At 47.5% G+C, this 25557-nt stretch overlaps 1 protein-coding gene across 1 annotated transcript in view; it reads right to left on the bottom strand.

Moving 5' to 3' along the window:
- MYO7A (myosin VIIA) overlaps positions 1-25275 on the bottom strand; it is a 114029-nt gene extending 88754 nt beyond the window's left edge. The window contains exons 1-2 of the mRNA XM_071815717.1: positions 25169-25275; positions 4428-4485 (exon numbers count right to left, since the gene is read on the bottom strand). Of these exons, the coding sequence (XP_071671818.1) occupies positions 4428-4445 (18 nt within the window). The 5' untranslated portion in view covers positions 4446-4485; positions 25169-25275. The remainder of the gene's footprint in view (positions 1-4427; positions 4486-25168) is intronic.
- Between the last annotated feature and the right edge of the window lie 282 nt (positions 25276-25557).

Genomic DNA, 25557 nt, shown 5'->3' with positions numbered 1-25557 from the left:
AGAGCTTTACAGCTTGAGGCACCCACAGTACTTGATCCCTCAGCACCTTCATTGCTGGCTGAGCTTTGGTCTTCTTTATCTGCTTAGCTTAGGTCTCTGCTGTTTCTTTTCACTCTTATGTCTGTTTCTCTCCCTACAACCCATGGAGCAGGTTGGGAGGCCACTGAAACTGAGAGAAACCCATAACAGCATCAATGCCCCTCACATGATCTGGACGTGGTCAGCAGACCAGAGTATTACAGGTACAATCTCCTGCCAAGTCTAATTTAGCGGATGAACTTTGTGGGATGCTGAGCTTGGTCTTACATGAAATACTTAAATTTTGTGAGCATGCTTTATTCCCCAGCAGATAAGTGGTTTTGATTTCTGCCAGTCTGGCCCAGCAGCAGGAAATTATGATAGGACAGGTGGTGATGGCTTTAAACTAAAGGAGGGGAAAGTCAAGCCATACATGAAGATGAAATTCTTTACGATGAGGGTGGTGAGAGCCTGGCCCAGGTTGGCCAGAGAGGTGGTGGCTGAACCATCCCTGGAGACATCCCAGGCCAGGCTGGACGGGGCTCTGAGCAACCTGAGCTGCTGAAGATGTCCCTGCTCATGGCAGGGGTGGAACTGGGGGAGCTTTGAAGGTCCCTTCCAACCCAAACTATTCTATGAGTCTATGAAATTTGCAGCACTAGGAAAACTCGGCTTTAAAATCAGGTTCTATGAGGGTTGCCTACATGAGTGAGAAGATGGGGTTTGGCAAAAACAGCCATGTGGCAAGCAGCAAACATTCACTGTTTGCCACCGGGACAGCGGTGGGGTCAGCAAAGCCCTCTCCATAGAACAGCGATGTGCCCCTTGCCAGGCTGTGTGGTCATCTGCGGCCAGGGCCACCACACCCTCCTGGCCTCCACTCCAGCTCTAAAAACAACCCTGCTTTAAATAAAAGGCACAACATGAGGGAATAAACCACCGCTGTGCTGTGGAGCCAAATGAACCTGTCACACTGCCAAGGCAGGGATTTCAGAAGCCCTCCTTTTTCTTCTTCCCTTTCTTTGTGAGTGGAAATGGACTTGCCATGAGTAATTTGCCAGGGACTAAAGCTGATAAGCTTGGCTCCCTGCAGGCCCCTGCTGAGGGAACAATATTGGCTTTTCTTCTGAATTACTGGGACAGACACAGGGCAGGAGCTCTGTGCTTTTTCTTCCCCTTGCTCGGAGCCATGTACTGTCCTCCATGCTCCGCTATCCCAGAGCCAACCTCTAAGGGACATCCTAGTGGGAACTGTTTTCCTGGGAAAGTGAAAGATATGCAATGTCACAGGTTCATCTTCAAAATTCCTGGATTTATAGTTGGGTAAAGATGGGGAAAACAAGCTGTAGGGGATAAAAGCTCTGCACTGATCTATCCCAGGAAATGATTTGGTCCTCTCTTTGATCTCGGTGGAGAAAGTTTTCATGGGAAATGGGATGGGACAAACAAACAAACAAAAAGAACCCAAAAGACAGGCAGAAAGCTCTCTGGAAAGTCACGTCGATCAGGAACAGCACAGATGTATATCTAAAAATCTTGCAGCAAAAGTGAAGGAGACAAAATACATATATTGCTGCTACTTGCAACTAAGCACCACCATAAACAGGAGCTCTGGACCACAGAGAAGAGCATGTGTCAAGTGTGACTCAGATTGGACCTTTAGATGGGGTAAACTGGTATAAAGTGACCTGAGAAAGAGCCTGTACCTGCTAACAACCGGGCAACCTTATTTCTTTGCAGAGGGGTCCTTGCTCACCTTATCCCTGCTGCAGAGAGACACTTGCAGTAAGCAACAAGTTCTACAGAAACCTATTTCCCTGATAGTTGTCAGTACCCACTCGACATCTGAACCCACAGGGAGAGTTAGTCTCAAAACTACTCAGAACAGCAAGAAATGGAAGAGCTTTTTGAAAACTGCAGGTTGTTTTTGGGGGCTAGGGTTTTTCTTGTTTAACGATAAGAAGCTTTAATCCCAAAGTAACATATCAAATATTGTTGATAACTTCTGGGAGCCCACTTGGACTTCATACACTTTCGACACCCAGTCCTTATGAACTAAAAGATGTTTGTATAGAAAAAAAAATGAATATCTTCTCTAAAAAAGCCTATAGGAAACTGAACATGCACATTGGCTTCGGTGTTAAGAGTTCTTGTAATACCTGCCTGGCTTTAAACACTTGGGTGATACAAACACATCAGTCACAAATGACTCCAGGTTTATTCTCTAGCATCCAGCTTTCAGTACAGAAATACCACTAAGTTTACCCTTCCACTGTAACATCCTAGAAATAACCTTCAATCATTAAATGAGGGCAGCATCACTCCTGCTCTGCTCCAACTTTATGGCTGTAACACTGCAGACTTGAGAGGTAAAAACCCAAGAATTCAGCCTCATTTTCCAGCCAGACTAACCACATCCTGAGATTTTCATACAGACCCAAATCCGAGACAAGATTCTGGGACTGACTAACTAGTGCCCACAAAGACTGGATGGCATGAAGTGCCTTGATTATGTTCTTGGAGCTATCACTGCCATCTACTTGTCCCCTTTGCTGTGAGTTGCTCAGAAAACAGAGGTGACAGAAGAAAAGAATTATGTCTCTGCACCTCAGATATCCATTCAGAGCTGAGTCTATCTAAATGCCAAGCACTTAAGCTAGTCTTGCAGTTGATAGACAAGGGAGGGAGACATCTCCAGAAAGGAGATTCAACCTACCCTAGGACAGGTGGGAAGGAAGCGACTTCAGAAACACCCCGCTTCCCTGCCTGGACAAGACACTTTGGTTTTAGGTAATTACGATGATCGATTATTCGATTAAAGCTCTGCAAATGACAAATTCAACCCAATACAGAAGACTATGAGCTAGTACCTGAACCACAGTGGGGTAACCTCCAGCAGAGAGACGCTACAGGCAGCCTGGAGCGACACCTTCCTAGACAAGGCTGTTGTGGCATACAACTGCTATTCTGAGCTTTGAAATTATCATATAAACTTACTTCATTTTAATGTCCACACCCATTTTCCTTGGTATCACAAACTGCATCAGTCAGAGTTTGCGATATGGGGCCAACACCTCTGGGTGTTTTGGAAGGAGGACCAACCTCCTTATTGCCTCTAGCGAAATGTAGACAGGTTTTGCTGGGCCACAGTCACTGAAAGGTCAGGGCAGCATTGTAAAGAGCATTTCAGTTGAATTGGGGTTGTTCAGCCTGGAGAAGAGAAGGCTCCAGGGAAACTTCGTTGTAGCCTTTCCATACTTAAAATGGGCCTGTAAGAAAGATGGGGACAGACTTTTGAGCAGAACCTGTTACGACAGGACAAGGGGTAATGGTTTTAAACTGAAAGAGGGGAGGTTCAGGCCAGACATAAGGAAGAAACTATTTACACTGAGTGTGGTGAAACCCTGTCCCAGGTTGGCCAGAGTGGTGGTGGATGCCCCATCCCTGGAGACATCCCAGGCCAGGCTGGATGGGGCTCTGAGCAACCTGAGCTGGTAAAGATGTCCCTGCTCATGGCAGGGGTGGCACTGGATGAGCTTTGAAGGTCCCTTCCAACCCAAACTGTTCAATGATTCTATAATTTACCATTCATTCCACCCCTAAAGCTATCCTCAGCTCTTCTTGTCACTGGTATGAATGGCTACCACGTGAGTTCCTTCATGCAACTTCAAAGGCCTAGAGTTTTCTGCCCAGTTGCAGTCAAAAGCTTATTTGCCAAGACAGACACGGGTTTGATCCAAAACTCTTGGGTAGATTTGGTCCATCACCTGAATGCTTGACTGTGTTGACATGTTTAAACCTCGATCTGCAACCCCAGCCCTGGGACGTGTGGCAGTACAGTCAGTCCTGCCCAGGTGAGACATGGCAATGAGACAATCCAGAAGCTGAGAGTGAGCGGCACGTTATGCCTACGCTCATGGAAAACACTACAATTTGAAGACCTAAATTATTTCATAATCTACATGAGACCTGCCATACAACTTAAATCCTCTTCAATTTATTTTTAAATCTGTAACAGGACTCCATTTTTACACAACCAAAGCAGCACTGTTCTTAGAAGTTGAAAATAATTCCTTGACTAGATCATTGTCCAAGGTAGGCAATAAACTGTTTTATTCTTCTGCATATCCAGGACTCACGTGCAGCTCCTGGGCCATCCCAGATGAGAAAATAGAAGTGGAACATTGCACGAGGTTAATCTGGACTACACACACAGAGCAATGATTTCCTCTAAGCTAATCAAGGATTAAGGCTAATGAGCATCTCTGTATCTTATAACAGTCCTTTTAGGGAAACAGAATAGGATAATAATAGTCTGACTTGACCCTTACCCCCAAAATAGACTTTTATTAGTCCTTGAGCTGATAGAGTAAAATTAGAAATGCTGAAGAAAGGAATGCTTCACTTACCTGTCGTAGAATGACCATGGTTCCTGTATAAACACATCAGCAATCACCAGGAATGGACCTAAAACAAAAGAAATCAGCAGTTAATGAACTGACACCCCGACTCAGAGACCACAGCTCACGGACTGTCCCAAGCCTAAAGGGACAGATGCAGCCCCTCGGTGTGGAAGAGGACTAGAAGCACTTAAACTCCCAACGCTTTCATAATATTAACTCCAGACAGTAAGAGACAATCCTCTAACACCTCCAGATTAATGCCTGTACCCTGGTGACGGGATTGGACGTTGCTTATGCAATTAATATTTTGTAAACTGAGTCCTAGAAAGTTACCCAAGGATTAACCTAGCAAAGAGACTGACGCTGATTTACCCCATGTGTCATCAGATCCCGTGGTATGAATTAAAGCGCGTGGAGAAGGGAAGCCCTGTCCTTACAGCCCACAAGACTGGGTGGATTATCACCTTTCTATCAAAACTACTTTCAGAAGAGAAAAGAAGATACTATCCCTCCACCATAGCCTGCAACTAATACTGGTTTTTGGTAAGGACCAAGACGATTGTCTCCAAGGGTGTAGACCTGACCTTTTTATTCACCATTTCTTAGATGAACAGTAAAATAATTGCAGAATCCTTAATCCTGAGTACCTCCACACTCTGCTTCTGCCTGTTGTGTAAATTGTATCTTTGTGGGATTTACGTGGGAAAGTCTGATGTTGTTCCTGGGTTTGTCCTTGCTGGTGTGTGGTGGCACTTCACAGTTCTCCCACCATTAAATGTGTTTGTTGTGTATAAGCGAGAAATAATTTCTAATAATTGAATTTCTGCAACTTTTGATCCACAAGTCATCCTTGCTGCATGGCAACCAATAATTGTTATACAGGGTGTTTCAAAAAGATGGACCCAATTTTTTATTATACTGCTTCAAAATTGGGTCCATCTTTTTTAAACACCTGTATGATGTGAAACATCATGGTAAAAATGCTCATGCCTTAAAAAGCAGGAAAAAAGACACTATCTCAGAGACACAACTCCCACAAGACACTGGGGGTGCGAAAGCTGACGAAGGATGATCTTGCTGGGCACAAGACATCACCCTTCACAGTGACAAAGTGGTCCAGAACCGTCATACAAACCTAAATATTTTGTTTGATTAAAAAAAAAAAAAAAGTTACTTTTATTTTGTGTATTATTATTATCATCATCATTATCATTATTATGCTTCCACACTAAAAAGAGAACATTTGTTGAGGGGCAGGAGGGAATAGTAAAATCTTTCCACCCCCTCTCAACCATCTCCAGGTGAGATGTCCTGAAGAGACAATACGGGACAGACTCAATCTTGCAAAAAAAAAAACCCCAAACAACAGGAGTAATAATGCCCTGTGCCAGTGTCCCAACACACTTTCCTCATGGCAAGGAGAGCAATGTCTTTTCCCCACCAGCAGCAATTGCATTCATCCCATACCGTAATGTAGGACTTATTTTTTGGTGCTGATCCTGCTCACAGAATTTTCTGTAGCTTCTCAGCTGCAGTGAGAAGCATCAATGTTCCCATCCTAGCTAGAAAGGCAGGATTTATCTCTATTAGCTCCTGCAATGACTGCAAAGGTTCAACAGCATTGCCAATTATTCCCTTTTTCCTCATCACGCTGCCTGCACCACCTCTAAATTTTTACTGTCACATATTTGAAGGTGGAAAACTACTCCACTGACAGTTGCAGGAATTTGCCTTCTAAATGTCTTCACCACCTTAAAGAAAACATCCAGCTATTGAAATCATCTCCATGATCCCTCTGCATTGCCTTGAAAAGGAATTGTTGTCTTAAGAGCAGCCAAGGCATCACTGTTCATTAGGAAATACTCACTAGACAGATTTTGGCCACAGACCATGTTCAATAAATTAATTTTGCTTTATCTAGAAGATAGATAGCTGGTGGAAAAATCACATGCCCGCTATAATATCTGAAAGGCTGTGAGGCAATTTTCCTAATTCTCTATTTGAACCTTCTCTGTAGCACTTTAAATTATTCCTCTTCTCCTTAATTCATGTGGTTTGAAAATAACTTTCTAACCCTGCCAAGTAGTGAGCCCTGAGACAGGCTGACTAGAGATGCTGATGAGTCTCCTCCACTGGAACCAGTCAATGAAATCTTGGCTTGGCCAAAGGTGAGGATGAGGTTCTCCAGAAGTTCAATCTGGGTGAGGTTCTCCAGAGGTCCTTCCTAGGTCTGTAGCATGACAAACATAGGGTCACTGATGAACACTGGGTTGGGTAAGAGCCTGAGTTCCTTGATTCAAGGTCATCTGCAATGGACAAGTCATTTTATCATTTCTTGCCTCAGTTTCCTTCTCAGAAAACCAGAGATCTCACCCAACAGGGGAGCTCCTAAGTATTTGCACACTAATCAGCCAAATGGCCAGGTGAACTTCTCCCATTGTGTGTCCGTGCTGCAAAAGCCATGCACAGGGGATCTTTGACCACAGACTGGGCTAGAACACCAGGTTCAAGTCTCAGAGCTGCTTCTTCAGTCATTTGTCCTTCTGCTGGATATCTGCACAGCTGGTCCAGCACACAGCATAAAAACTACCCTGTACGTGGGCATCCTGCTCAGCCTGGCCTGTGGTGATGCTGAATAGATGTTGTGCAAGGTTTGGAAGAGTATTTACATACCCAACCCAGTCTGCTTTTAAACAGGACTTTGGTACCCAGAGCCTGTTGGTTTTCTTTATTTTTCTTAAATTTACTGAAGGTGTATCCTTCAGCCCAAGCCTGCATGCTTGTTCTTTTTCAATGCTTTGTAAATCCCCTTGCAATGATGTTGCAAGAGAGGTTGTACACAACTGTCAGCCAGTTTTCCCCACAGCTTGCTTAGCAGGGAGAACCCCAAGAGGGCACGGGGAGCAGGAAACTGCCCTCCCTGTTCTTCCCACAGGGGTCAGTAAGAAGGATTGGGCTTGTCTGAGCACCAGGGAGATCAGCTGGCTGCTAATTCACGAGAGCATCAGTGGAACGAACTGGCCATCTGGACCCTTCAGCTCTTGCTGGCAGGTGAGTGTAGGGGGCTTCATTCCCACCTTTGTCTCCTGTGTGAAGCTCTACAGCTGCTTGTGCCATGGGAAATGAGCTGGGGTAAACAAAATGTACCCATCACCTCTCCAAAACCACTCGCACATAACACAAGAGCACAAAGTCACCCCTCCGGAAAACGTATTCTTCGTGAATTTGGTTCTTTTTACAGCTCTCTGCTTATCACTAGTTGAGCGTCAGCTGAACTGAGCATCTGAGGGAGGGAATGGGGTGATGCTAACGGGTCTTTAGAGTACCTCTGGATATAGAGTGATCATAGAATCATTTTGGTTGGAGGAGACCCTCAAGATCATCGAGTCCAACCATTAACCCAACACTGGCACTAACCTATGTCCCTAAGAACCTTATCTGCACATTTTCTAAACCTCTCCAAGAACGGTGATTCCATCGCTGCACTGGGCAGCCTGTTCCAATGCCTAGTAGAAATTGTTCCCAATATCCAATGTAAACCTTCCCTGGTGCAACTTGAGGCCATTTCCTCTCAACCTGTCATGTGGTACTTGGGAAAAGAGACCAACACATGGAACTATACATGCTAATTGCTTGCAAGAAATGGTCAACGGAAGCCAAGGAATGATTCAACACAAGGTCTTCATCACAGCGACCTCCACTATGGCTTTCGTGCTGGTTCCAAAGAGATCCCAAGTGCAATAGAAAGAGGAACCTGACAGAGCTCGACTCTGAAGGGAGAAAGCCTGAGGAACCTGGACAAAGCCATTATCCTTCAATTGCACAGGAGGGGGTTGCTACTCTAATCTGTTTAACTGGTATTTCTGTGCTCCTTCTTGGCACTTGCAGAGCGGAGTCCAACCACATGACCGGCCATACTGCCTGGGGGATCGCTCCGCAGGGCTAATCCTCCAGAGCACGTGCTCATTAAGCATCAGTTAGGAGAAATTCAGGTATTTCATTCTATGTGCAAATTCTGTTCCTTTCTCCTGAAGTTCCACGTCCCACGTGATTTTCCTGTCTGCAAATGCAGAGAAGAAAACGAATAATGAATTTATGGGGTGTGTGCATTAACATTGAATAACAGCCTGTCCCTCTCTGCACCCAGCTTGGTGTAGGGCCTGTCTTTAGGAGAACACCCTGGGCACATAGTAGCATGAAAAAACAAGACAGGTGGCTGTTGATTCACTGCCTTATGTCTACTTCACTTGATTGGCAGATACGTAATGTATCACCTTAGCTGAGCTAAGAGATTTAACACATCGATGCTCTCTGCACACTGCTGCTTTCACCTCCTGCCCTCCAGCAAGAGATCTGAGAGGGATTAAAGATTTTGCAATGTATTTTACTGTTTGTCTGACAAATGGTGAATGAAAAGAAGGTCAGATCTACACTCTTGGAGACAACCACCTTGATCCTTACCAAAAGCAGGATTCACATCAGCAAGAAAAACAATTGCTCTTGAATGAGGTTAAACCAACAAACCCACCAGTCTTTGGTATTTCTAAACACTGAATGTGCATGATAGCAAGCAGAGGAAGAAGGCAATGTCACCACATACCACTCCTTCTACTCCTTGTCCTGCTGGAATCTGGCATGCTTGAGAAGTTATGACAAATCATTGTACTTTTGCATTCTTCCTAGAGCCCTGAATCGGAACCAGGGTTTTGAGGTCAGAAGATGTTAGTCTGAATACAGCAGCCATCCATCTTCTTCTTGGCTAACAAGTGTCTTCTCTGCTAGCTTGATCATAGAATAGTTTGGGTTGGAATGGACCTTCAAAGCTCATCCAGACCCAACCCTGCCATAAGCAGGGACATCTTCACCAGCTCAGGTTGCTCAGAGCCCTGTCCAGCCTGGCCTTAACCTCTCTTCTTTTATTTTAAAACCATCACCCCTTGTCCTATCACAACATACGCTGCTAAAAGTCTGTTCCCACATTTCTTACAGGTCCCTTTATAGTCCAGAAAGGCCGCAGTAAGTTCTCCTCCGAGCCTTCTCTTCTCCAGGTTGAACAACCCAAACACTCTCAGCCTGTCCTCAGAGGAGGGGTGTTCCAGCCCTCTGATTATTTTTGTGGCCACCCCTGGACCAATAAGCAAGCTCTTAAGAGACGATCCACTACTCTAGGTAATTAGCTCCAATGGTCAAATCATCCTTGGTGTTCAAAATCAAGTAAGTATCTTCTATATTTGTCTTCAGCTTCCTAACTGAGGCCATTCTCACCTTAACAGCCACAAGTGACCCCACAGGGCAGAGTTTCACCCCACTGACGTACTTCCACTTCCCTCGTGCCAGGGTCTCATGGACTGCTTGGCTTGGAGTGGTGACCAGAGTATGGAGAGGAGGGAGGCCAGGATGCTATATGGTATGATCTGTGTCTATCGGTTTGTTAGAGCATCAGCATCCAGTATCTGCTCCCTGTGAAGGCACTTCCAGCCTGTTCCCCTCATTTCTCACTCTGCTTTTGAATGAACTGAACACCCAGGCTCTCACAGTAAGAATCTCAGACCATGTACCATGGTTTCTGAGCCCACCTTGGATAAATCCTAGATATGTCTGATCTCCTGCCATCCATTGCTGCCCAAGACATCCCTGTGCCCTTGGGCTGTAGCCTCCTGTTTTGCTTTCTTTTCTGCACAAAAGATGAGTTCTCCTGTCTCCTCAGGTTTGCCATCAAAGCTACATGAAGGTTGGCTGTCCAGGACAAGGTAGATGACTTGAGTTCAACTCCTACTTTGGTGGAGGAGAGTCCAGACTTTGAGTCTCCCTAGATGAGTGTTTTGGCTACTGAGGTGTTGCTAAAACACGATCATCTCCCTTCTCTGAGCTTTGGACTGAAATGTTCGTGGTAATGTTCCTTCTCTTACACCTTCCCTTCCTGTGGCACAAATATCTTCATCCTCACAAGAAGAAATAATAATTTCCAACTTGTCCAGTGTAGATTACACAGCAACTAAAATCAAGTCTTCTGATTTTATTATATTTCATCTTTTTTAATGTGGGGAAGAAACACATTCCAAATAAAAGCAGCAATATTGCCCTGAATGCAATGGTGACAGGAATTCGCCCAGAGTATTTGCTGATTTTTCCACACACAGGACAACATTCCCTGATTTTTCACAAGTATAAGACTCTCGTGATGGAGACATGGGGACACGGTGAGCACCACTTGGCCAGCATGCTGCCTTGTCACTGTGCTGAGAAAGTTCCCTTGTTTACTTCTTAATTGCCGCCCACACAGGAACGGATCAGCTTGAGGTCATGCTGACAGGTGACATGAGGAATGTGATGGAGCTGTCACCTCAGCGAGGCAGGTCACAACAGCAATAAGCTCTGTGAAAAGCACAGAGAGTGCTTTCCTGGAAAAAAATCCGATCCAAGTTCACTGAAAGTCAAGAAAAGCCTTTCCTACAGCCTTTGGATCAGAACTCGAGTGGCCACCAGAGAGGTGGTGGATGCCCCATCCCTGGAGACATCCCAGGCCAGGCTGGACGGGGCTCTGAGCAACCTGAGCTGGTGAAGATGTCCCTGCTCATGGCAGGGGTGGCACTGGGCGAGCTTTGAAGGTCTCTTCCAACCCAAATTATTCTATGATTCTATGATTGGGAGACAGAGAAATAGCTGCTTTGAATAAGAGTTGCATTTGGGGGTAAAGAATTATCCCCCCATCAGCTGCAGGTCCAGATGCCTGGACAGCTGAAGGAAAAAGAGAGATTCAAGAGAAGCCGCAAGCTTACATATAAAGGTACAGGTGATAGCAGGGAGTAAAGATCCATCTGAAGCCCTGGATCCTCAGAAAGGCTCCTTGGTGTTCAGTTATGGATGCAACACCATGCAACTAAACAACAGCCTGCAAGGGTTGTTTGAGGCAGCAAGTAGATTTTTCTCAAGCTATTCCTGCAGTGTTCAGTCTTACAGTGATGAGAGCCACAGGATTCGGTACTAATTAAATTTGATTAGATTTGAGGGTACTCCCATTGGGCTTCTCCTTCTGGTGGGCGGATGCTGTTCCCAGGGAAGACCTGGTAGGTGGTGGTTGTTTTTATTTACCTGTTTGGGTGGGTTTTGTTTTGTTTTCTTTTCAAAAAGGGAACTTCCACTCATCCTGCAAATCTGGGATCTCCAAAACCAGGGAATTCCAGCTGCTCAATGTAAAAACAACCTTTCCCACATTGAAGAACACAGCCAACCTGCTAATCAATTAGCCAAATAACTAAAGGGAGAGAAGATTGCAGGTGCCAAGGTAGTTTAATGTAGTGAAACAGCCCATGGTGAAAGTAGTATTGATGCAGTAGATACACAGATACTGTGCATTTCTGTACATTAGGGTTTTTTTCATGCAAGTAGCTCAAGGAAGAAAGTGCTGTGCTAATGCACACTGCAGTCTGTCATTCTGCAAGTGCAACTGAAACCCAGAGAAATGATGCTCGTAACCGAAACCACCAATAAATAGGGTGTAATCTATTCAACATGAGTGACAGAGAGGTGTCAGGGGTTGTGCGGTAGGTAGAATTTCCATCTACAGACTTCAATACCCAAAATCAAGGCCTGATTTTCAACAGACGTGAAAACTTCTGAAAAATCCAGCTTCACCCTGAAAATCGAGTACTTAAACCAGGTCCTGAGCTCTCCTTATCGGTCAGGTTGAGTATGGATCAGCTGAAAAATGTAAATAATGTTGTTTCTTTTGACCTAACTAAAAAAACCTCACCGGCCAAACCCCCAGCAGTATTAAATGATTGAGATGCAACTGACTCCAGTGCAACCGTGCTGATTTCCACAAGCTGAGAATTGAGGCAACACAAAATGCCGAGGTGGTGATCTCTGTGGAGACAGCGTGTGAAGGTTTTTAAAATACAGCAAGTGAAAGAAATGTGATCCTCTGCACCTTCCTCCGCCAGGAGCTGCAGGCATTAATCACAGCCCATGATGACAGCTCCAGGCTGTGCCACCCCATTTGCCTTTGCAGAGCATCACACCAGTCAGTGAAAAGACCATGGAGACTCAACTCCAGCTGCAGGATCTCAGAGCTTGTTTGGTCCTTTGTGTCCAAGTACCAATCTCCTAATGGAGTTATCCAAGTTCTTTCATTTTTCAGATAAGGACTAGATGGACAATTCCCTAGTGAGCCTGACCCTATGTGTGCATTTAGCTGTACCAAGGTGCAAGCATCAACTCTGAGTTGACACCGTGTCTTCATAGGACATGGGTTATAGTGTGGAGGGTGTTGGTTTCTTCTCCTAAGGAACAAGCACCAGGACGAGAGGAAACAGCCTCAAGTTGTGCCAGGGGATTAGATTGTATATTAGGAAAAATTTCTTCACAGAAAGGGTTTTTGGGCATTGGAACAGGCTGCCCAGGGCAGTGGTGGAGTCACCATCACTGGAAGGGTTTAAAACAGATGAGGTTCTTAGGGACATGTTTTAGTGTCAGTGTTAGGTTAATGGTTGGATTCGATGATGTTGAGAGCCTCTTCCAGTGAAAATGATTCTATGATTCTATGGTTCTATGTCTCACAGTATTAAAGGAAACAAAACTAACACCCAAACACTGCAAACATCAGGATGGCATTTTAAACACAGCTGAACGCACAAGCTAAAGCTTCCACAAAGCCAAGAGCTGTAAGAAAGATAGGGACAGACTCTATAGCAGGGCCTGTTGTGACAGGACAAGGGGTGATGGTTTTAAACTAAAAGAGGGGAGATTCAGGCCAGACATGAGGAAGAAATTTTTGCCCCTGAGGGTGGTGAGAGCCTGGCCCAGGTTGTCCAGAGAGGTGGTGGATGAACCATCCCCGGAGACATCCCAGGCCAGGCTGGACGGGGCTCTGAGCAACCTGAGCTGGTGAAGATGTCCTGCTCATGGCAGGGGTGGCACTGGATGAGCTTGGAAGGTCCTTTCAACCCAAACTGTTCTGTAATTCTATGATTCCAAGGACTGATTCCCTCAGTCTGTTGGAGAAGTCAGCATTATTTCTCCCCACTGACTACCAAGGAAGCCTGAGATGACTGATTTCGTTTGGGTGTTCCTTCCTCTCTCTGATCCCTGTGCTCCCTGAGCAGCTGGGAATACATCAAAAGACCACTTAGCTCACTCTGTGGGACCAGTTTGTCCCTCAGACCACCATTTGAAGGGTCTTGGTAGCAGTCCCACCGAGAGAGACAACCTCATCTGAATGAATCACAGCCAAGAGACTACATCAGAGCGAGGAACCACAGAAAACTCCCTCCTCTGGAAAGTCAGAGAATCGATACGTAGCCTCTGTTCATCTGAGAGCAGTCAGGAAACGGGCATCAATTTTTTAAGCCTCCAGCAGGAAGTTCAATAGATTTGCACTGCATTCAATCCCTCCAAAAAGCCCGGCAGGTAGAGAAGCTGAACAAAGGACCTGACCTTTCCTCCCTCCCCCTGCTTTCACGTAGCCAGAGCAGAACAATGGACCGTGGCGGCATCTGATCCCCACTGGCCACAGAGCACTCGGTGCAGCCTCCCAAGGAGGGCGATTTCCCTTTGTGCACCAGCCTCTGCCAGCGACTGAGTGTTTTTCAACAGCCACAATAATTAATCAAATAAAGTATCCCTTTGCAAAGCGGTCAGGTGTAATTTCAGCATAATCCAGACCTAGCAGGCTGAGCTGATCTAGGTAAAATGCTGCACTTGCACGTTGGCCAAACAGTGTTTGCAATCTCTTTTCATCTCTTCCTCATCCATACATGAAACCCCAGTCTACGCATGGGGTCTGGCACACAACAAGAACAAATTAGAAATTAGGTCTGTGTTTGAAATTCAGGGTGATTTAGCACATGAACACGCTCTCAAGACTCTCCTGCTGGGAGCAGGGTTGTCATAGAATCATAGAATCACAGAATGTCCTGAGTTGGAAAGGACCCACAAGGATCATCAAGTCCAGCTCCTGTCCCTGCACAGGACAACCCCACAGTTCACACCGTGTGTCTGAGGACGTTGTCCAGTCTCTTCTTGAACACTGTCAGGCTTGGGGCCGTGACACCTCCTTGGGGAGCCTGTTCCAGTGTCCAGCACCCTCTGGGTGAAGAACCTTTTCCTAATGTGCAACCTAAACCTCCCATGGCACATCTTCCTGCCATTCCCTCAGGTTCTGTCATTGGTAGTTAGAGAGGAGAGGTCAGCTCCCGCCTCTCCTCCTCCCGTTGTGAGGACGCTGTAGACCACACAGTCCTGCACAGTACTGGGCTGTATGGAAGTCCCCTTGCTGGTCCTGAGCACACCAGAATGCTTACACAGCACGGCGCCAAGATCAGAACTCAGATTCTATCCACCCAAGCTCAGGGCACCCCAATTAGTGTGGGCTGAGCAGATCAACAGGTGTTCCTGGGATCACTATGGATCTGCTCCTTCATGGGCTGCTCAATCCCTGCCATTGACAGAGCAAAGTATACACACAGGTCATAAAATCACAGAATTATTTTGGTTGGAAATGACCCTCAAGATAATAGAGTCCAGCCATTAACCCAACACTGACACTAACCCATTTCCCCAGGAACCTAATCTACACATCTATTCAACCCCTCCAGGGATGGCGACTTCACCACTGCCCTGGGCAGCCTGTTCCAATGCCTGACAGCCCTTTCCAGGAAGGAATTTTTCCTGATATCCGATCTGAACCTCCCCTGACGCAGCTTGAGGCCGTTTCCTCTGCTCCTGGCGCTTGTTCCTGGGGATCAGAGCCCGACCCCCATGGCTCCAAGCTCCTTTCAGGCAGTTCAGAGATCAGAAGGTCTCCCCTCAGCTCCTGTTCTCCAGCTGAACCCCCCAGGTCCCTCAGCCACTCCCATCACACTTGTGCTCCAGATGTGGTGGTTGACTTCAGGCTGATGTGTTTTAAAATGATTGCATGCATTTTGGAGGAGATCCGTATGTGGCATGTCCTATTTTGGGCCAGGTTCAGGACACAGCAACCTTGTCAGCCCTCCAGGCTCTGCCAGCCCTGCAGCTGAACCACAGCCATTAGCTCTCAGACAAAGGTTTAATCCTTTGTTTGTGTTGGTCAGGCAGCTACTAAGACCATGTCTATATTCAGAAAAGAACTCCATGAAGATCCAAGGAAAGGTGTGTATACATGTATATAAATGCTATAGAGAATGATAAATATATATACATCCCCTAGATATATACTCCAGCCAATACTATATTACTGGTTCCAGCCAGGAATAAGCAGGCATGTTATGAAGGAGATTGGACTGGATTATCTCCTTGGCTTTCCAAGCATTCTGTTTCATGAAAATGCAATGCCACAAGCCTTGCTCCAAGACAGAGGGCAGGAGGAGAAGCACTGCACCTATTGCAGGCTCGGACCAGGGCCCCAGGATTAAATTTATGTGGTGTCAGGTGGTTTGTCCCATGACACACTGGAGCTTGTTCCCAAAGTGGTTTCAGAGGGAGTAAGGTACTTGGGCTCTAAGTCCCATTAAGCGGTCCATTTTAAAACTATCTCTAGATGATCTGCCACCATCCAGACAACGTATGGCAGAGGCAAGATCTGAATGCCGGATTAATCTCAGTCCAATAACTTAATTACTAACCCACTGCTCCTTTTTTTTCGCTACAGAAAGTTTCATTAAAAAGAGTCTTTACTACGGGTACTGTTTTAGTAACCACTCCAGCAAGCTCTTACACTGTGCTGCTCCCTCACAAATCCCAGCCTATGTATGGAGGAGGAGATGATTCCATCCTCATTTCCCACAGAGGGAAACTGAGGCACAGAAGGAGGACACGACTTTCCCCAAGGTCACGCAGGAGAACCAGGAAGATGCGATGTGCCTCTTGCAGACACCAAGTCTGTGCCTAGGACTCCAGATCAAAACGCCTTTGATAAAAGCATGTTCCCGGCTCTTCTCTGTCCTTAAATTGTCCTAATAAGCAGCTGTGTCACCCTCTACTCTTGCTGGTCCCCAACGGTCTGTCCTCAGCCGTGCAGTCTCAGTGCTATTAGTGCTGGCTGGAGCAGGGCTTCTGCAAGCTGTTATAATCCTGAGAGGTTTTTTCTCAGCAGGAACCCCTTTGCTGGGATTTTCGGTAAAATCCTCCCTCCGCCTGCCCCACCACTATCCTCTTATCTCTCATGGTCCTGGAGAAATTAATGACAGCACTTCAGAGAGGCTGAGGTCAGCCCCTCAATGCAGGGACTAGTAAGATAAAGTGGGTTCAAATCAGAAGGTACCAGCCCTGTTTTGTCCTGCTGAGGCTCGTGGTAACTCCAGAGGGTGTTTTGCTCGAATGGGGACTGTACGAATTAAGCAGAGACTCTGCTCTGCCCTTCCACAGTGGTTTTGGCGCAACCACCATCGCATCCCTCGGGGCAGCATGAGGCAGCACTGGGACAGATCAACCCTGTCATAGCCCAGATGAGAGGGGCTCAGATGCTCCCTGACTCATTGGCTGCACATGCGAAGTGTTATATTAATTTTGCAGCTGGGGAAACTGAGTCACAAGGGTTGTTTGCTGCTGCATCTACTGCTCTTCATGTTTCGGTGACATATTGAGTGGCTGGGTATTCTTCAGCACAAAAAATCAGATATAACAAAGCTCCTTGTTCCCAGGGGCAACATCTAGCTGAGCTGAAGTCATGCTGATAGGTCTTAGCCAAAGCAAAGTCAGACTAAAGCACATATAAGAGGGTAGACATAGATTAGATATTAGGAAGAAATTCTTTACAGTGAAGGAGATGAGACACTGGCCCACGTTGCCCGGAGAGGTGGTGGATGTCCCATCCCCCTAAGTGTTCAAGGCCAGGTTGGAAGGGGCTTTGAGCAGCCTGGTCTAGTGGAGCAGGTGTCCCTGCCCATGGACTAGATCACCTTTAAGGTCCCTTCCAACACAAACCATCCTATGGTTCTATGATATGCTAGGCATGGCACAGACACAAAGTAAAAGTCATTCCATCCCCAAGCAACCTGGATGAGCAAAAGAACTGGAGGCTTCAGGAGGTGAAGTGACTTTGCTCTATGCCAGGTTCCCATCTGGTGAAAAGCAGAGCCAGAAATAATGATAGAAGTCCTCCTGTGAGCAGCAGAGTTAACAAAAGCCTCATCTACAACCACAAAACTCCAATTAATAAGACTGCTTGATGGTCAACAGGGCATAGTCCCCCCCAACAAGCTTTTGCTGCAGGTGGAGCATCCAGAACAGTTTTCTCACCCAAACCTGGGCTCTCTGGTGTCCAACAGGAGCTGGCACTCCCCTGCAAAGCATTAGATTTCCCCCACACTTGCCAACTTATTTCCATCAAGTGTCTAGGAACTTCGTTTACTTCTGTCAAGCTTGAAGTGAACTTGGTCAGCAAATTACTGTGATTAGGTGAGACACATAAAGAGACAGCGTGACCACACAAGCCTTGTTTCCTATGGAAATCAGACTAGATGAGCAAGTCAACTTTAATCTCATTCCAGTTTTAACAAGCTGCTCTGCTCCCACCCTTGTTTGCAATATTTTGAGATATCCCTCCAAGGAAAGGGGTGGCTGTTGCTATTTGTGATTTTCTCTCAGGTGCACATAAGGAATTGGTGTTTGCTAGAGAGAAGTCTCACTCCTTGGGCTGAGCTCAACATCACAGCTGCAAAGCTTGACTTTTGTTCCAGCCCTTTTTTATTTAATATCTTCCCTGACTGCTGAGCTCAGCACTGGGAGGACATGACCTGGTTTGCTACTCCAAAGAGAAATCAGCTGGCACAAAAAATCAGATATAACAAAGCACTAAGGGGAGACCCACATGGTTATTTCTAAGAGCAATAACGTCACCCAAACAGCCTTTGCCCCCTATTACCCACCACCTTAATCTGTACTGGTACAATTAACCCGAATGAACAGCAGTCCTGATTTGCCCCATCATGGTATCCCAAGCTGACATGGCTCTCACAGCAATTTGGCCAGGATCACCAGGTGCTTTGTTGTCTCCTCCCTGATATTTTGGGTGCAGGCATGACATTTAGCAGTGGAGAAAGCAACATCTCAGTGCCTTGCTGGAGTAACTCAACTGCACTTCCAGAAACTCTTCTTCTTGTGGCATGCGGACCTGCTCCACCACCCAAAAGCACTGGTGGCATCACCAGGCAGATCCTCCTCCCTGTTGCGCTGGAAACTAGCAATTTCTTACATGACAGGGACGATGTCCTCACAGTATATCTGCTCTGAGAGGCCTCCCCGGCATGACGGCAGATTGGGCTGACCTGCTTATTAATTGTTAACAAGTCTCCGTGTAATCGCTTCACTGAATCACATAAAAGGTCTAATAGTTCCTGCTGTGGATCCTGATCCCTGGCGGGCAGTGTCTCGACAACCCAGCCGCTCTGAGATAGTCGATAGCCCTGAAACCTGCAGAAATGAAAGGAAACCCTAAAGGGTTATTGGAGAGTTTTGTCCCCCTTTTTTTTTAGGCTCAAGGATGCTGTGGCACCGCCAGCCTGGCATGGGGGCATGTTTAGGAGGAGTTTTGGTAACAATGAAAGCTCATGAGGGCTTTTAGTCATTCTAGAACTATAACATTTTCTCCTGTCTGTACCAGATAACACTCTGGGCTCTTGCAGCTCTCCAGCATACAAAAAACATGCATAAAGCCAGCTATGCCTGACCTTTGCCTGGGCTTTACTTCCTAAGACAGACCAGAGAAGTCTGGGTTATCCTGGCTCTGTTGTTCCACCAGGATGAAAAGCAGCCAAGAAGCTGAGCAGAGGAACTGAAGAGCAAACAGGGATCATCTTGTTCACTCTGACAGTCCTCTGTGTGCAACTTCTCCATGGGCTTGAGAAAGGCTCTTACATGGAGGTTACAGATGAAATAACCATTCCCGTTATTGCTCCAGATAGAAACTTCCTGCCGGCTGTAGGGAGACAAACTCAGTGTGTGTGTGTGTGTGTGTGTGCGTGTGTGTGTTTTCTGGAGTTTGTCTCAGCCCAGGGTATATCTGCTGGCCTTGATGGCCCTGATCCAGCAAGGTGGAGTGATGAGAGGAAGCAGGACAGGAATAGCCAGGGCAACACAACGCGATGGTGACCACCACTGATGCTGGAAAACATCCAAAGGCTCAGATGTAGGAGGCAGAGGTTTGATGCATTCCATCTAGGCTTGCAGGGCTCCTTCCACCTCACTACAACATGTATTTACTGTGTCCCCCTGTCCTCGTGAAGGAGGTCTGCACGTCCTCCCGGCAGCCTCAGCCAGGTAAGAGGATCCTCTCTCTGATGATGGGAGGTGTTATGGTTTGTGGGTGCTCTACTCCTTCCCTTTCAGAGCCACTGTTGTGGTGAAGCTCTTTGGTCCTACATGAGCTCAGTGGGACCTTTGCCCAGACTGGGGACTCAGTGCCACCAGGACAAGAAGAGTTTTATAGAATCATAGGATAGTTTGGGTTGGAGGAGAACTTCCAAGCTCCCCCAGTGCCACCCCTGCCATGAGCAGGGACATCTTCACCAGCTCAGGTTGCTCAGAGCCCCGTCCAGCCTGGCCTGGGATGTCTCCAGGGATGGTTCATCCACCACCTCTCTGGCCAACCTGGGACGGGCTCTCACAACCCTCAGAGTAATTCTTTTCTTTCTCCCAGCCTCTCTTGGCATGAATTCAATGTCCTCACACACCAGCCCTCACTGGGCACATGGAAAACCATCTCATTGAATTGCAAAGCAAACCTCAGCCTGAAACCAGCACGGGTCAGCTCTGAGATTTACATGCAAACCCTGGACATCGTAGCAGTGATCTAGCTGGTCACCAGCTTTGTGGCAATTCCCTGATGACCTCCGTGAGATCTGATACAGAACCTGCAACAAAACCCCATCTACGTCCTCTCTGCATTTGCCAGTGTGAAAGTATTTTCAATAAAAAAGGAAGAGAACAGACTTTATTTTTCTACATCCACCCAATGCACGGTACTGCTACTGAAGTGATGAAGCTGACACCTCATCTTCTCCCAGAGAACTAAGTGCAGCGAGGCAAATATCTCAGAATAATTGTTTTGAGGAAGATTTCATGGCATGAACAAGATTTGGTGAGAGGAAGCATGAGCTCATGAGCTGTATATAAAAAACCCATGCTGGATCCAGCTTGTGGGCTGCACATATATTGCATTTACCTGACAGCAGAGGATGCCTAGGGAGCAGTATAAAAGCAGGGTGAAGATTTAACAGCACTACTCTGTAAAATTCCCCCAGACACTAATAATTCGCAGCTCAAGAACTTCTAGATACAAAGAAGGGTAGCTTTTGTCTCTCATATATATACACATATATATATTTTCTAGCTTTTGAGAGGCATTTCATCAGCAAATTTGTCTCAGTGTTTTTTTTTTTAACTCATCCATACCTTTAGGATCTATACAGTCCTGCAGTAAGGAGTATCACAGATGTTAGATTGTGTGAATTAATCTTAGTTTTGAATCTTTTCTCTGCTAGCTTTATTTCATGCTCCCTAATTTTTGTATTGCAAAGGAAAAATCATCCTTTTACCTTCACCAGGCAAGCGTGATCTTGCTGTATCTATAACATATCTTCCTCCCATCTCTTTTCAGCTTGGAGTCTTTCTCTAAACAATCCTTCCTTGTGTCGAAGCTGTTCCAGACCTCTGGTTATCCCTCCTTTCTCAGAATCTTCCCCAGTTGACCGACATAATTTTGGGGATGGAGGGACCAGAATGGTACAGAATATTTCCAGTTACAGGCACACCGAGGCTGCACAGAGGTGAAAAACTGTTCCAGTCTTCATACCTCTCATGACATCTCTTTTGCCTTTTTGTCTTTTGGATTACTTGAAATAAGTCAACAGAAAAGTGAAATGTGTTCTCTGGCCAATGACAGATACCCTGGGAAACAAAAAAAGACTTGGTTCCAAGAGATGGGTCCTGGTCCCAAGTCTAGCACAGCCCAGGTAGGGCTCAGAGCACCTTTTTCCTGTCCCTTCGTGTCTTGGGCAGGTGAGCCCTGCTCAGCATTTGCAAACCTGTTTCAGGTGGAAGGTATTTCACAGCTGCAACCTGCAAGCACTATGAGACTAAACCATAATATTCCTGAAAGTCTGTACATTTACACAGTGCCGTTGACAGCCAGCTTCCCCCAGGCACTGTAGGTACCTGCCTTTTTCTATTTAGCCTCCTTTGCCAACCTTAGAATCACAGAGTCATTTTGGTTGGAAGAGACCCTCAAGATCATTGAGTCCAACTGTTAACACATCCCTGGCACTACCCCATGTCCCTAAGAACCTCATCTCTGTGTCCGTTCAACCCCTCCAGGGATGGTGACTCCAGCACTGCCCTGGGCAGCCTGTTCCAATGCCCCACAGCCCTTTGGGGAAGAAATTGTTCCCCACATCCAACCTCAACCTCCCCTGGTGCAACTTGAGGCCGTTTCCTGTGCTCCTGGCGCTTGTTCCTGGGGAGCAGAGCCCGACGCCCCTGGCTCCAAGCTCCTTTCAGGCAGTTCAGAGATCAGAAGGTCTCCCCTCAGCTCCTGTTCTCCAGCTGAACCCCCCAGGTCCCTCAGCCGCTCCCATCACACTTGTGCTCCAGCCCCTTCCCCAGCTCCGTTCTCTTCTCTCAACTCGCTCTGGCACCTCAAGGGCTTTCCTGTAGCGAGGGGCCCAAAACTGACCCCAGGATTCGAGGTGCAACCTTGACATCGTGCCTATCCTCTCTCCAGTTCTGTCATGATGCCAGATTTGTCTTAACCAATTCCAAATTCGGGAACTGCTCCAGTGACTGGCTTTGTCTCCTGGGACGAAGACCCTCTCAGCAGCTCACACCATACAACCCAGTATCAGATGGACGGAGAGGACAAGACCAGGATTCACAGAGGCTCAGTTCTCCCAACACTCAGCACAACCTCGGGCACGTCCTCCTGCAAGTCTTTCCTCCACGCATCTTAAAGTTGGAGGCCAGGCTGCTTGCGCAATGATAACAGCAGTGGAAACCTCCACCCAAGGTGGCCTGTAAGTCTATAATCAACCTAAAGCACCAGTTTTAACTCCTTTCATGCATGTGGAAAGTGTATTCAGGTGATCTGCACCCCAGGCAGACGCTGGGTTATTACACCAGGTTAAATATAGGAAAGGGGATGGCAGGAGCTGAACCCACGTGCTGTGAAAGGACTTTGCTAGGGCTGAGGTCCATAAGGAGCTCAAAGCTTTTCTGCAATTGCTCTGGAACTGTCAGTGGAATCAAGAACTTGATTTGTGGATCCCAGCTGGGCTGACGTGGGATTTGGTACCCAGGTCCTCAGGCTGGACACGTCTGGGGAGCATCCAGACAATGGCACCAAGAACTGAAGGTGTCCCTAGAGATTTTGGCCTTTGGATTTTCAAATTTGCATATTTGTTCGGCACTCAATCTACTTCAAACACCTGTTTTTCATCAGATTTCTTCACGTTGCACTCCCCTTGTGATGGGGGAACAACTGCACTTTGATCTCTCCCAGTATCCTGACCGCAAGATCTGTTCAGAGCAGGGACTCTGTGCATAGGCTCTGGGCATGGGGATTTTTGTGGGGTGCTACCCAGGGATGGATGGACAGCCTAGGCATGGACACTACTGGGGCTGTCCTGTCTAGAGAAGCTTTCTGGCTCTACATCGCAGCTCAGCTGGGGGTCCAGACTGTCACAAACACACCGGCTCATCCCATATCAGGTTCTCCTTGCATGTTGCCTAGCAGAGGGAAGCGTTTCACAGTGCGAAGCTCTCTGACGTGCTGTCTCCACATCCTGCCAGCCCCTTGGTACAGTGACACTCGTCCCACTCGGCTTCGGCAGCAAGAAAACTCTGTCTCTGCCCCAAGCAAACAATGAAAGTCCCCGTTTCTCCTCAAAAGGGACCAGCAGAGCTGATAAAACCAACAACCCACAACAACCTATGAGCTGACAATGCCTTCATTAATCACAGCATAATCCTTTCCATGGCAACCCAAGGATTGCGAAGTCACAAGTTAGCAAGCGTAAGACAGAAACACTGTACAGCAGACCCTGGTCCATGGAAAGTTAATAGTGAGCGAGATGAATCAAGTGCTCTGAGGAGGGGAAATGAGTTAGAAATAATATTGCCTTGGGAAAGGGGTTCAGGATTCAGATCTCATAAATATTGGTGTCAGTGGGGAGATACTGTAGCTTCATGAAGTTACCCCAGTCTCATTCCAAAAAGCCCAAGAAGAGACTTCGGCCCTACATGTTGCTTTTGCAGAAGCACAAATCTCTCAACTAGAAGGTCAGGCAGAAGTGAAAGACAGTTTGTCACTGGTCCATCACCACGACTTAAGCATTAAACACTAGTTAGGCAAACATATTTGAAAAATCAGCAGAGCTGAGAGATTGCAAAACCGTGTGTGAAAACAATCTGAGTGTCAATCAATGCGGGGAAGCGCTGTCCTAGTTTTTCCCTTCTTTGTCCCTCTTCTGCTGTCCCTGTGACAGTTTAGGCACAGGGCAGGGATGAGACTTGCACAGGGTCTCACAGGGATGCAAGTTTTGACTGAAGCTTTAGCAAAGCTCAGCCGAAAGCTGCAAAACCATCCCATACCTTCACACCACCACTGTTGGAACCTTGTGGTCCCTCACCTCATGGGAAGAGAGATAAGAACTGTAGCATCATATAGTGGAGAAGGAGGACAGAGGAGTCCACTTGCAACACAAGCCATGTCCGTAACATCTTGATGCAAAGCACAGGTTAACACCATGGGTTTGGTTCTCAGACATCCTTTTGCTTGGGCTATGGAGAAGAGCACTCTCATATCAACACAACAGCCTGGGGCTGTGGAAAAACCACCTCCAGCTCCTGTCACCTCCTTTTGGAGGGGGGTTTAGCAGCCAGGAGCAACCAGGCACTCTAAGACCCATTGTCTACCCATGTTGCCCTCAAGACAGATCCTCCACCGTGCACCCCCGTCTTCCCAGAGATGCCAAGAGATGCTGATTCCATCTTTGTTAGGTTATCATGGCTCTAATGAGGAAAGCCTGTCCCATGATGGGTCTTAGTCCCTGCCCAGGAATGGTCCTAATAATTCAAAGAACCTGGGAAGGTCCTGGGAACTGCTTCCCAACACCAATACGACTCCAGCCTGGAGTCAAGCCATGTTATGCCACAATCTGGGGAAACTCCTGCTGCTCTCTGAAGAGCAGGTTGTGCTTTAACCACCCGGGTGGTGCGTTTGGAGCTGGATCAGAGCAGGGGGAGGGTGAGGTGGTCCTGGGAGCAATGGGTTGAGGGGACACTGGGGCTTTGCCACCACCAGCAGATCCGTGCAGCAGGGACATCCCCAACAGCCTCTCCCCATCTCTAAGCACTTCCAGACATAGCCTGGAATATGAAAACGCCGTGGAGCAAAGGCGTGGGGGTCTACACACCGCAGCACAGGAAGAAAATGACTCCCCCACCCCTCACCCCAGCTCACTGCCAGGTGATCCAAGCTAAAATAAGCAGCAGCTAGAAATTACCGAGGCACTAATCCGTGCTGCAGGAGCCGAGCTGGCTCGAGGCTGTTGGGCATTTCTGGCAGGTCTGCGGTCGTGTCGCCTCTCCCACCCCCCCAAACCGAGCACAGCCCCTTCCCCAGGTTTAATCCGGGCGCTGGAACAGACTCGCTGCCGGGTACTCCCGGTCCATCCCACCCCATCGCACCCCACCCCGCCCCGCTGCAGCCGCATCTCACCCCATCGGGAGCATCCCCAGCCCCCAGCCTGTTCTCCCGCCCCCCTCCGCCTTACCTCAGCGGGACATGGCCGGGGCTGGGGCCGGGTAAGGGGCGCGGGTGCCCGGCGCGGAGCCGCCGCTGCCTCCGGCACCGAGCGAGGGCAGCGCCTGCCCTGCCCGTCCCTGAGCCTCTTAGCGGGGGAGGAGCCGCGATACAGCCAGCCCCTGGTGTGGGGGGGTGTGTGTGGGGGTGTGAGTGTGATACCTTCAGCCCAGGGACACCGCGGTCCCCAGGCACCCCCAAACCACAAAGATGTGCCCTTCTGCATCCTTGGGGTCTGCCCCAGAGCATAGTATTACAGAATCAGAGAACAGTTCGGGTTGGAAGGACCTTCCAAGCTCATTCAGTCCCACACTTGCCATGGGCAGGGACATCTTCACCAGCTCAGGTTGCTCAGAGCCC

This window comes from Patagioenas fasciata, chromosome 1 (assembly GCF_037038585.1).
Source record: "Patagioenas fasciata isolate bPatFas1 chromosome 1, bPatFas1.hap1, whole genome shotgun sequence".
NCBI lineage: Eukaryota > Metazoa > Chordata > Aves > Columbiformes > Columbidae > Patagioenas > Patagioenas fasciata.
This window is presented reverse-complemented; position numbering and strand designations above follow the sequence as displayed.